General features: G+C 40.1%; 1 protein-coding gene across 3 annotated transcripts in view; it reads right to left on the minus strand.

Moving 5' to 3' along the window:
* Window positions 1–1113: 1113 nt before the first annotated feature.
* Window positions 1114–13324, minus strand: part of ADCY8 (adenylate cyclase 8) — a 127936-nt gene continuing 115725 nt past the window's right edge. For 2 of the 3 annotated variants that reach the window (XM_026113702.2, XM_026113701.2), the window contains 4 exons: window positions 12679–12825; window positions 5741–5833; window positions 3215–3329; window positions 1114–1691 (listed from right to left, as the gene is read on the minus strand). In XM_026113702.2, coding sequence (XP_025969487.2) covers window positions 1204–1691; window positions 3215–3329; window positions 5741–5833; window positions 12679–12825 — 843 coding nt within the window. In that variant the 3' untranslated portion in view covers window positions 1114–1203. Of the gene's footprint in view, window positions 1692–3214; window positions 3330–5604; window positions 5648–5740; window positions 5834–12678; window positions 12826–13324 lie in introns of those variants that run through there. The other variant, XM_064507876.1, reaches the window with a different exon arrangement.

The raw sequence follows: 13324 nt of genomic DNA on the forward strand, positions 1-13324 counted from the left end.
CTGTAAAAAGGCAAGGCCTGTGTTTGCTTGCAAAGAATCCTCGTGTTGCACTGTACTGGATGTGAGGGGTCTCATCTGGGGATTGATGTGTGATTTCAGGTCCTGCTTCTTCTATCTGCAGTTTATGTTAACAATAATATTTGCTGAGACAAACCTTGATGCTCTGAGCATGCAGGCTTGATGAGAGGTTCATTTCTTCACTTTACAAGTCCATATGAATCATGGCACCAATACATACAGGAAACTCTGCAGTATGTTGATTGTTTCCAAGGGGAAACTGAGTAGCCATCCTGAAGAAAGTTATCCTCTGCCTCTTTTCATACCAGGCATGTAGCACCTTGGTGTGCCCTTGTAGCAACCCAACAGGACTGTCTCTGTTCTGGCACACAGACAATTTGGGGTAACCTCGGTCTTGGCCTCTCTCCCTAATGTAATTTGAGATATCCTAGGGCATCTACATCCTCCAAATGGGGCTGACAGATATGTCATAGGGCCTACAGGAGAGCTGTGACCCTCTGATGTGGTAGCTAGAGGTCACGTGACATACCAAGATACAATTCTTCTGTCCACTATCGCTTAAGCAAGACATTTTAGGCTCTATTAACAGTCCATAGCCAGTGGACTCAATGGAGTGAGTGAAGTTTGGGCAAGATCCATCTCTTCTGTCTCCCAGATTCCCATATCTGGGCAGATAGCTCACACCTTAAAATCAATTGGCTTTATTGACTAGCTTTGCCTTGGTCATTGTGGAGACCAGACAGCTAGCTCAGATGCATATAAGTCTCCACTTGAAGGCAATCAAAGCTGAGAAGAACGTACTCAATCTCCCTATGCCTTTGCTTTCACTTGACCAGCATGAACAATGTTGCCTGCTTTCCCGTGGTTATCTCCCTCCACAATTTATGTTCTAAATCAGTCCAGTCAGGGGTATATTCTTGCCCTTTTTTGCAGGTAACTAGCAGTGTGAGCCTACACTGCTGTGGTGAGCCTACAGCTACTAGGGCTAGACATTCAAAGGTGAACCATGGCTAGCGGGGAGAGATGCTGGCACCATTTGATAAATATAAGGAATTTGAATCTCATAGCAATATCGCACTCAGAAAATAATCACACTTCTTTTAAAAAAAATTAAACCCTTTTTATTTGTATATTTATTTTATATATAAAAGAAATACAAAAAAAAGAACACAAACAAAATGTTGATTATGGCAATTCAGTTTTATCAGCCCCCTCTGCCTGGGCTGCTGCCTCAGATCCGCCAGGAGTGAGCAAAGTCCTCCGGTTGTAATGTCCCTTTATGATTCCAGAGTTATTGTTCTCATTAAGGATTTGCTTCTGTTTTTGCCTGTTAAGAGACTGTACAAGTCCTAGTACAACAGCTGCTAATGAGTACTGTCCAGTCAGTTTTCTTGGTTGTAAGATTAAAGGATTTGGTTGAACTCTTCCTAGAAGAAAATATGTTTTGATTTTTCCTTCCTGTTCACTGATACCTTTAACATAAATCTCTCCTCGGTAGTCGAAGGCAAATCCCCGGTCCTTCAGGATCAGATACGTTTCTTCAGGCACTTGTATTCTGTCACTAACACCTGTGCTGTCCATTCGACTTGCTAAATTAACTGTTTTGCCCCAGATATCATACTGGGGCTTCTTAGCACCAATAACTCCTGCTACGACGGAGCCATGGCTAATCCCTATTTAAAAAAAAAAAAAATCAAGAGGAAAGAGCCAGTTAGATAAGAATGGCTGAAAACCATATTTGCACCTAAGAAACAGAAGCCTGGTTCAGACACACTTACCTCTAAGCTTAAGGAAAATATGTAGGAAGAGAGAAAGAAAGAGAAAGAAAGAGAAAGAAAGAGAAAGAAAGAGAAAGAAAGAGAAAGAAAGAGAAAGAAAGAGAAAGAGAACGGAAGGAGGAACGGAAGGAGGAACGGAAGGAGGAACGGGAAAATGAAAAGTGTTATCTTCAGAGTTATTTTACAGGGTACCTGTCACAGTGGAACTTTAGTACTTCCATAGCATCTTAATTCCATGCATTATTTGTAAAGCTCCTTCAAACTGATTCTTATGTTACAGGAAAGATCTTTCTGGTTCTACACTTGCTGAAGACAACTCTATTAGTGCTATATAGTCAAGAAATGACATTTCTGTGTTCCATGAAGTGAAAATATTGAAATAATTCTTACTAAATGATTAGAAGAATGTTTCTTGTAAGATTGTTCGGTAAGTTCAAGACAAGCAATAATGTGGAAGAAGTTATTTTTTTCTACAGCACTGTTTTAAAAATAAACCTAGTGCCAGTGAAAAGCACAGCTTTGGGAAAAGTATCTTACTTTTTTGGAATTTTTTTAGATTTTTTTGAAATCGGTCATAGAAATGGTTTCCAAGTAGTGTCACATTTATGCTGTATAAAATCATCAGAAGTGGTGCATGTTGGCCTGAGAAATCTTGGGAACTGTCAAGAAGCCCTCAGAGATAGCACAGACAGAAATGCTGCAACCTCTATGCTGTGACTGATCAACGTAGTTCAGCTTTTGCATGGCAGGATTGCCTGTAAAGCACGTTTCTTTGGAGAGGTTTTCAGTTTTGCCAAGTGATCCAGCCAGAATGAGAAGCCACCAGAGGTGTTCCTGCTGTAGACCATACATTCTGGCCATCATTTTGTGTCCCATCCGGGTGGTTTCACCCAGCAGAGTAAGTTCCTCTCACAGCAATTCAGAAGTACTACTGTTGAGTCAGGCCAGGTCAGAACTGGAATTCAGTTTTTGTGCAGAGCCAAAGTATTTCACAGAGGATTTAGAATAAACTACTATTCCCCTTTAACAGACAGACAGCATTTCTGTACAGGGAGAGTAACTAGATACTGATGCAAGTCAGTATCAAGCCTGGGGTTAGCTTTGGGTTTCCCAGTTCACTTTTGTTTTTACACCATATTGGCTCTTTGTCAGACTTGTCAAAGACAACAGATATGCTATCCATAGACAATCTGGAAAAATTTAGGACATCTCTGCCCCCTCCCCCCAGATTAGGGCCAATATTCTGGGAACAGAATATTTCCTATTTTTAGCTGTGCCTGTGATTAAGTCAATGTAAAAACACAGGATACAGTCTCTTAAAAGGAACATGTCCTTGCAGTGCTTCTGAGATACCCTTACAGAGTTGGATCATTGCAGATAAAATTGCATTTTAATTCTCATGCTTGAACTCTGCTTACCAATGCGAAGCTCAAAGTTGTTAAATGAATGCTTGTTGATCTCCTGTATGCTTTCGTTCAGGGCTATGGAGAAGTCAGCCAGAGCACACAAATGCCCCCACTTGTCTTCACATTGCTAAGAAGTCAATTATAAAAGAATATGTTATAAATGTTTAATGTTTGCCTGTATGACAGCTCCCACCCATCCCCACTAAGTGCAAAGTATCTGAATTTGGAATTAAGAGCAGTCTCAACATGCTAGATCCAAGGGAGGCAGGGTAGTGTTAGGGGTGAAGTAGCACTTCCCATTTATATTACAGCATTTGTATACCTGAACACAGAGAAGTCTTACTGTGAAGTATAGAAGAAAGTAATTTTCTATCAGGAATCTGAAGGGCAATCATGGGAATTAACAGGACATGTGAAATCCATCCAATGGCTGAGAAAGGAAATACAGTGAGGATTTAGATAGCTTGGGTGGGAGGGAGAAAAATTAATGAGAATCAGCCATCACCCAGGTAAGCAAGAAGTAGAGCAAAAGAGGAGAAAGGCATAGTTTTCCTTTGCTGGAGTCATCACCTGGGAAAGGCACTGATTCCAGTGCTCCCAGGAATGAAAAATTGCCAGGAATGACAGTGTAAGCCAGGCAACCTAACACTCTGTGAGTGACAGAGAAGTGGCTATTCCATATCTCACAAATTTCCTCTGCTTGGAGAAGCACAGTCGCTCCCTGGTTCTTTCTCCGGGTTCCCGTACAAGCAGAGCAGAGCATTGTCAGGCTACTTCCCCTGTCAATGTGTGGACCAGGGCAGGAGCAGTGGTTTTTACGGTTCCCATTTCCCATGGGACAGGGAGTGTCCCATTCCCATGGATCAGGGACTGTCCAGAAGGAACAGAGATCTCCTAAATGGTGTTCTGACTGGGCAGCGGTGTAAGGAACACCCATGGCTTTGACCCAATAATATTATGATGCTGTCCCATCTACTCTGAAGCCGAGTAATTTGTTCATTAAATGAAGCTCCAGGCAGTAGGAATGAAGAATTGGGAGGCACCCACTGGGCTGTCCAGTCCAGCCCTTTGCCATTTGAGCATCCACATGCTTAATCCTCATCACAAACATTTCCTTAGCATCATCCTGTTCTGCTCACACATTGCTCTTTCCTTCTCCTGAGCCTCATTCAGTTCAGAGTGTACCACCACTCCTGCAGCACTCCTCACCTCTTAGATGCTGATAAGGTGATAAACATATATGTATGAAGATAAGTATATTCAAAACATGCATATTGATTCCATTAGGCTGATATGATTCAAACAGCAGATGAACTAATCAGTTTTGGAAATGCAGGGAAGGTTTCCTCCCTTTGAGTTTTTACCCACATCTAGAGTCAGAAGTGTTGCTTAGGAGTCATGTACCTGTAAGCACCCCTTTTCTCTAGTGCTGAGTATTTCTTTGCTCATATTTTCACAAAAGTAATTTGAGCTGGAACAAACAAAAATCTCCTGCGTACTTAGTTTTGTGGATTTCTAGCCTTCAGCATCACTGCTGTGATTCCGTAGGTGGGAGATGCTCAGCTGGTTACATTTGGCAGGTATTGTAGTGCATTCTAAACAAACAATGGAAATTGTCTAGCTTTTAAAGCTCTCTCTAAATTGAATTCTGCTTTCCTGGCAGTTACAGTCAAGGTGGGCAGATCTGATTCCCACTGCTTGGTTGATCTGGGCAGCACACCTGTGTTCATGGTGCTGTTCCCTTGGGAGAGGCACCACTCGCCGTGCAAGACAGACTTCAACAACTGCCGATTTCTTTCAGGTGTATTTTAGAACTTTATCTTATTTCCTTGAGAACCCTCTTTCAGGCAATTTTTTGGGTGTAATTATGAACGGATTTCTTTCATCTGGCTTCCTTAAGGTTTATGGCTGTGATTGTGTGTGTCCCCTCTGTGTTTGATTTTTCCTCTCAGCTTGATTTGCACCTCTGAAACGGAGGGCAGTGTGGTGGCTTCTGGCTTCATGATGGTGTTTAGCTGAAGTGATGGGTCTATTTTCTTTCTGATGTATAGTTTATTTTGCCGTCTGTAGATATACAGCTACATCCTTGCAATGAAAGTTTAAATGCATTGGCTTCTCTTAAAAATGAACCTCACACTTGTGCAAGTATGCTGCTGCTAGTTTAAAACTGCCTCTCTACTCATAGTTTACTGGAGGTTACTAGCCAGATTTTGGTCCGAGTTACAGCAATAACTTTAGAGTATCTCCTAAGATATAGACGGACTTCCTGTGGATACACATCAGAGTGATAGATTTTTTTTTCTCTCTCTCCTATAAGCCTGAATTTGAGGAAAGAATCCATATGGCTCTTGTACAGAGCACAAGTTGGCATTTCACTTCATCGAAAAGTGCAACTGTTGTCTGTCAGAAGCCCCAAATGTCTGTTTTCTTTTAGCAGATATAGCTCTGTGAATATCAAAAAATGACACTAATATTCTTTAATGTGATGGATGAGATCACACCAAAAGCTTTGCTTCTTAAAGAAGACTGCTCTCTTACCTGTTTTTCAGGTGATAATCCTGACACAGCCATGTATGTGCTGCCAATCGTTTTAATTTTTTCAATATCTTGAAATCTCTCTTCACCTAGTAACTAATAAAATGTAAGAAAACACTGTTACTTTTGTAATTTCTAATTCTTGCATGGATGTCAAAATGAATCATTACACTCATGTTTTTTTCCAGTTGATAGTGGCACACAGTTCATTCCAGGTCCTGGGATACACTGAGTTTAAAGCTCTGAATTGTTGCCACGCTGTCTACTCACAGAGCACAGTCAAATTAAATCCTGCTGTGCTCTGCAAGGCTGTTTGGAAAATCACATAATGGATGATACAAGGCATATATAATCCAGCCTAACACAAACACAGATGATTCTTGCATTACATGAGATGTAGTCACCTAAAATTAGTGAAGACAAACCCTGTGTGTGCGTGAATGTAAGAAAATTTTATCACTTAAAAACATTCCCAAATCTATTTGTTGGGAACTCAGTTTGCTTAAATTAAGTGCTGCTATAGAAAGCTTTCAGATGATGAGACCAGTGAGAAAGGGAGTTCAGTCCACTTAAAATAACTACCTACTCATCTTAAACAGTCAGTGGATTGAGGTAGGTGCCTCCAAAGAACTTCGATGAGACATTAAGCCCTTCTGCATCACATACTTCTCTCTCTCTTCATATACTGTGTGGATTGGACACAGGCATGTCAGTCGGGTTGTTCAGTCCACACTTTTGTAATGTATTTACCCTTTCTACAGAAAATACAGGGAACAAATAGGAAGTGGTAATATCTATATCTACCTAGGATAAATATAGCTGCTAAGTAGGCATGAAAGCTTGTTAGATCTAGAGTCTGCAAGAGGGACAATAAGTTTAGTCTAGTGATTAAAACACTCAGTAAGAATGCCAGTTTGGGCCCTTTTTCTAGTCCCTATTCATAGCCTAATTTAGGATTTTGCACAAAATAAAGGCTAGAACCCTACATTCCTTGAGACTGAAGCAGAAGTCAAGCTGTCATAGGTCTAAATCTGAAGCACAACAGAAATTTAAGTGGAACACAGCTGCCTATTGCCTTGCCATAGTCTTCAGACATATGGATTGCAGAAGTTAAAACCCAAACACCCAGGGAAATGTCAAGATAGGCAGGGCGGTTTCTAATAAATGTAGGAATCAATATAGTTAGGCCTGGGGGGAATAAAAAAGAGATCACAGATAAGAATTTTAAAACTTTCAGTTCTAAAGGCTTAACTTAGTTGGGACTTAGTTGGAAAAATTCTTGCTGTAGTCAGGCAAAAAATTAATGAAAGCTTTTCCCCCTTCTTTTATACACTGTCATGCATTCCTTTTCCGACTTGCTGGTTTGAGCTTGCTGTCAATTAAAAACTAAAGGGATTATTTCATTCAAAGACAGAAACATACCAAAGGCATAACATAAAATATCCCCTGCCATTGACCTAACCGCAGCGTACGTCAGCCGGAGTCGGGGTCTGGGAAGCTCTGCGGCTTGTCTGCAGCTATCAGGCCATCTGTCTCTAACGGAGGGCTGTACAGCGTTGCATGCGGGGAACGCAAAGCCATATGGTCAACGGCTCCATTCCAAGCCAGGGAAGTCCAAAAACTTGACCCACTTCTCATTTTCTTCAAACCGCTAGCAAAGCCCGTTGTCTACCTTTCCCGCCTACGAGGGCAGCTCTTCCAAATGCTCCCTTACGGGAAAACACTGCTTCTTGTAGCTCAGCTTTCGTGAGCAATCTGAGAGCACCAGGTGCATGGGCAAGGGGAGAAAATGATTTTGATGAAGGAACAGAAATATTTTCATTTCCAGGTGGTTGCTGGAAACAATAGCAAACAACAGAGTAATTTAAAATGCACAGTAAATAGCTAAAACAAGTCTTTTTAATAAGGAAATAATCTATTAGTTATTAGGCAATTTAGAAGAAAGAATCTCAAGTTATATTCTTTCTTTTCATTCATTATTTTTTCTGAATCTCCATTCTTTCCCTGCTTAATCCTGTTTGTTAGCTGGGTTCGTTCCTTTTTTTCAAATAATGATCCATTTGCCTTTTGCTTTAGGTGGGGTATGATAGGATGATGGATTTTGATGTTGAGGAAAGATATGTAGAGTCAGTTCTAAATCAGCTGTTATTTCTTTTGACATTTTAAATGGGCTTGCTAATTTACCAAGATAGTCTGGGGACTATTTTCAAACACTAGAATGCCGTTGGTATCTAAAAAGCAACAAATAGCTTCATGCTGCAGTCCTTGTAAACCCAAGGTTAAATGGAGGTCGGCTGCCAGGTAAGACCCAGTAGCATACATATGCAATAAAACGTATACAAAGTAGTACAAAATAGAATATTCCAAGACATGTCACAATTACGAAGTAATCAGTGAAGTCTGAAAGCAACATCCTGTATTCTACCAGAATCTATATTTGTGGCAACATAATATATTAAAATCTGTCATCATAAATATCATGTAAATCACTGTAGATAAAGAAAAAGGGGGACTCTCCCCAGACAAACAAACAACATGTGAACTAGAAAGCTCTTATTGAAACACAAATCCCAAACTACCATCACGGAGATACATAAATGATAGATTAAAAAGACTAGACAGAATATTACATTCCAGAAAAAAATTTCCACCAAGACTCATAATCTTCAGAACAAGAAGAATATCTCTGAATTATTTTTTTGGTATAGCATCTCTAAGAATGGGAGTTTAGCCCTGGATGTGTCTTATTAAAACTACAGGCATATAAAAAGATAAGTAATTATAAAAGTAGATCTGCAATGCTTGTGTTTGTTTATTGATACATAAAATGTTCCTGTCAGCACCTCTGTGCTAGTATCCAAAGTAAGAAATCATGTATAACCGGATTTTATAATGATATTACACATCAAATAAAAAATCTCCTTGTGTCAGTCTGGATCCAACACCTCCCATTCTGCCTCAGTGGACAAGAAGCCTGGATAATTTGGAAGTCAACAGTTCAGGGCCATCAGGGGAAAAACAAAAATCCTGAGTAAAGACTGTGCTTTGAGAAGTTTCAGTCACTTACTCCCAAATACCTACTTTTGTACCAGGTTTCCTAAGAAAGAGCTAGCCTTGGATCCCGAGTCCCTTGCGGACTCCTACTCTGCAGGCGGTGATGGCAGGGTTTGTAAGGCCACTGTTCACAATTTTTTGACTGGCTTTGACTCCCTAACATAGATCCCGTACCTGGAAGACAGAATAATGGATCTGGATTGTAACCTTTCCATTCTCAAATAACAAAAAAGTCCTCAAAAATAAAAGAAAATGAACAAACAAAAATAACCAGTCGCCTGCCACCATCACGCTTTCCAAGCAAGGTCTGTGTGGATTTTTTTCAGCTACCTTCATTCAGAAACGGCTCCTCATCCTATGAACGCAGCTTCCCTACTGTTTTTACCTGTGCAAGTGAAGGAGGGGGCTCACAGGGTACAACCTGGTTTGAGGTTAAGGACTCAAATCAGTTGCTTAAACATGGGCATGTAGTATCATCTGGGCTGCCCTAGAGCATGCTTCCTGGCTGTGCCCCAGGGGCTGCTCCAGAATGGCGTGAATTTTCTGAAGGTGCAGTATCACACCTGCCAGTCCCATGTGGGTGCCATAGATACCTTACGACATCCCAGATAGCACTAGACACCCAGGCTTAGTCAACAGAATCCTGTCTTAAGACTTTTACATGTGGGTGTCTATACACAGATGTTCACGTAATGCTGAGGAGCAACACTTTTCTATGGTTAATAGGCTAATAGGTCTTCTCAAGCTGCATTTTGCTTCCAGGACTACATCAAGACAGTAGACAATGTTGGAAAAAACATGAAAAACAAAGGACAGTGACTCCCCCCTTCAGTGGCAGTCAATAGTCATACGGAAACTTTACTGTCCCTGAAACATTGTACCTGAAATGACTTCTGGTTCCTTTTCCATGGGTAGGATTACTTCTTTCAGTTGTTCTGTCTGGATTATCACTTTTTGCTTTGCTTGGACAGAATAAACTAATGGCATGACTATGCTGGAAGTAAGCTAGCAGTCAGCAGGGGATCACATAATTTCATTTACTACCCATACCAAGAAAATATCTATTATTCAACTAAAGATGTCTGGGATATAATATAGTCCCTAATTAGTCCCTTCATTAATTACAGAGGAGGTGTTAGGAACCTGAATGCAGTATTATGTTAGGGTTTTTGACGAAAAAGGTGTCTTCAATGACGGCCAGAGCAACAATGTAATTTTGCTGTGAAGATTACATGAGCATGCATGAAAAGATATTTTAAATTAATTCACAGCAATAGACTTTGTATTCAGTTTGAACTATAATGTTTTTAATCATATCTGGAAAGAAAAACAAAACTATTAATCAAGAAACATGCTGACAGCCGTGCAAGATCTTAGAGACAAGAATTAGATGTTTATATCTATGTAGAAAGCTGTGAAAGGGCTTAGCAGGTGGCAGAGCTCGTCTCATAGGAGAGCAGTTTAGTTTCCTGCCAGACTGCACAAGGACACATCAAGCTGCGCCCTGCATTCCTCTGTGAATTCTTCTACTTCCCATCAGGGCTTTTAGTATCTGCCCAGCTATATGGATAAACTCTCAGTTTTGTTGTCTGTCACAATTTAATAATCTTGACCCTGGGCCAGCACTGATGAACTACCACTCTATCAAGCTTCCTTGTGCAGAGGCCCAGGGTGAGGGAGGATAAAGGTGCAGTTAAGGCTCTGACCTGGGTTCATATTTGGATTCTATTTTCTGGCTTGGACACAGGTATCTTTGTTTTCAAATAACTGCAGGAAAGACAATTACCCGTTTGTGCCCCGGTTTTTCACTTTAAAATGAAGATAATGTGACTTTCAGAGGAGCAATGTGACAATAAATTCTTCAAAACCTGTGAGATGCTTTAGATACTTGTTCCTTGGGACTGAAGAAAAAAATATAGAAATGTCTTCTCCTGATCTCTTTTTCTCAGTCTGATGCCTTCCACTTTCATCATTTCCTCCAGTAGCTTCCTCTGAAGCCCTTGGAGATACCATCCCTTCAAAGCAAAATACCTTAGGCTAAATCCTCAAAGAGAGATAGGTGCTTAAACACGGAGGCAGAACTAAATTAAAAACCAAAACAATGACAAAAAAAACCCCAGCCTCCCCTACTGAATCTCAAATCTCCATCTAAACCCTGGAGGGATCTAAACTCTGCCAATACTTAGCTTTTTCTAAAAAGTTTTCTACAGGCTTTATCTATAAGCAGCATCCTCATCCAGATCCAAAAACTAAGCATCCCTTCTAGACCTCCATTGAAAACTCAATCTTGTGCACTTTGATAATGCCATTCAAGTTGTGAGCCACACAAAATGCAGTGGAAGGTGTCCCCTTTCACAAAGCACAACCTAAGTGGAGTTTTTGCCTACTCTCTTTTGGGCAATTGCTCCATAGTTAGATTGGTTGTGTAGGAAGCGAGATACATATCCGGCCCCTTTTAAGGGAACAAATGCATTCCTCCTTTTTTGCTGCAGTGTGCCCTAACATTCATTTGATGAGACACTGTTCAGTTCTCCAGCTGATACCATACTGCAATACAGAAAATTACTCAAAAATCCTTTGGGCTAAACAGAGATTAAACAGACACAAGTTTCTTGGGTAGTATTTTTTACTGTTTCTCAAAGATTTCTTACTATCTGTGTTCCCTCTTACCTGCACTCCAGATTAGTGCCAATCTTGCCTTACTCAGCAGCATTCTGAAAGGGCTCTTTTTTCCTGTTTCTCTTCAAAGCACTTTTCCAAAAACAAAGTCACAGATCAATGATTCTCCCCCTTTCCGTTATGGACCTTCCCATCCTGGGACACAGGTCCAATCTCTCTGTTAAATGCCGATGAGTCAGATTCTACTTCTATTACCTGGGCAGTGCAGGATGGGCTACTGAAAGCCACTTGCGGTGTGTAAGTTCAAATTCCTCATTCTAAACACTTTTAGCCTTAGTTTCATGCACTGCCTAGTTTTTAAATTTTTTTCAAGATTCTTCTTGGGGCGATCCTTTATCCCCTTTCTCTCCTAATTCCTCTTGGGCTCATTGCTGGACGTAGTACCATCTGTCTAGGCACCCTTATTAACTACTTGGCAGAGTTTGCAGCTTGCTCCATAATACTTTTTCAATTTTCAGTTTCTCCTTGCTTAAAACTGGCAATAGTTACCTTGGGGATCTGATCTATGCTGACTTTTCTCCTTTTTTTTTTTTTGTCTTATCCTGTCCCCAGCTCCCTTTCTGAAATTAACTTTGGTTATCTTTTCCATGGACATGGTACTTATAGAGGTTCTTTTTCCTCTCTATGTCCCGTCCAAATTTTTATTTCCCTCCACCTCTGAGTTCTTCAGTAAAGCAAGTAGCTTAACCTCTGTCCTACATATCTGATCAGACAAGTGACCACAGTCAAAATGTTACCACCTTTCGGTCTTTGTGCAACATTCGATTCTGGGATGAGTTACACTCTTCACATTTAACTTGGCACTATTTTACCATGAACATTCACCCATTGTTTGCAAAACAGTATCTTTATCTATTAAGATTTGGGCCATTATTTCCCAGAACTGTTGCAAGTATCTTCATCCTTCTTTCTTCCACAAAATGAAGGCATATTCTACTTCTAGATATGCTGGAGCAGATTGTGGTTTTATGTATGTATGTTTATATCCAAGTAACTATACTGATTCAGCCACTAGGTCATTCAAAACAAAGTTTGTCAATACTAGGTAGAAAAAGCAAAATAGAAAATTATAAAAGTAATTGGCTCAAAAATTAGACAATTATTGGAAGCAAAATAGTTAGTAAATTTGATGATTTAGGATGACATATTTAGCAGTTAGGAACTCATCTTTTAAACACTATCAAATTCTCTCTAATGGCTGGTATTACCTCATCGAAGTCTGCAATGATTTCATTCAGCAAGCGCAGACATTCTACTCCTTGGTTATTCATTTCAGTCTGCGAATAGAAGTCGGCAAATCCGGGAATGGAAGCAAACATCACACCAACAGCGTCATAGGACTGAGAGTATAATTCCTAAGGGAACAACAGATAAAAACAAGTTGAACTGGTAAATAAGGATGAGAAAGTCATTGTCTGCACTTAAATATATATTTTTCTTATCTTTCAAATGTAATATGTTAATAACTCAGGATAGCATCAGTATATTAGGCATTAGTGACTAGCCAGGCTCCGTAAGAGGAGGCTACCAGCACTTCACTTTCTAATCATGAAAAGTAGACGGGATTTGCTCTTTGTTTGAAAGCCTGCTTCTTCTCCTTCTGAGATCAGGAGACTACAACAGAAAACAATGAAATACAATTTCAAATTTTGATTTGTATGGAGAAACATTCAAAGAAATGAAGGATTCATTTGCAGTCTGGGTACGAGAGAATCAAACACTGTTGGTCAAGTAGAAGGAACCTAAGGTTTTCAAGGTAAGACATTTAAGCCTACCTCATAAATGCTTGTGGATGAGAATATGTTTGTAGATTTATTGACTAACAGGGACCATTTTAAATGTCTAATATGACCT

The sequence above is a fragment of the Dromaius novaehollandiae genome, chromosome 2, assembly GCF_036370855.1.
Source record: "Dromaius novaehollandiae isolate bDroNov1 chromosome 2, bDroNov1.hap1, whole genome shotgun sequence".
NCBI lineage: Eukaryota > Metazoa > Chordata > Aves > Casuariiformes > Dromaiidae > Dromaius > Dromaius novaehollandiae.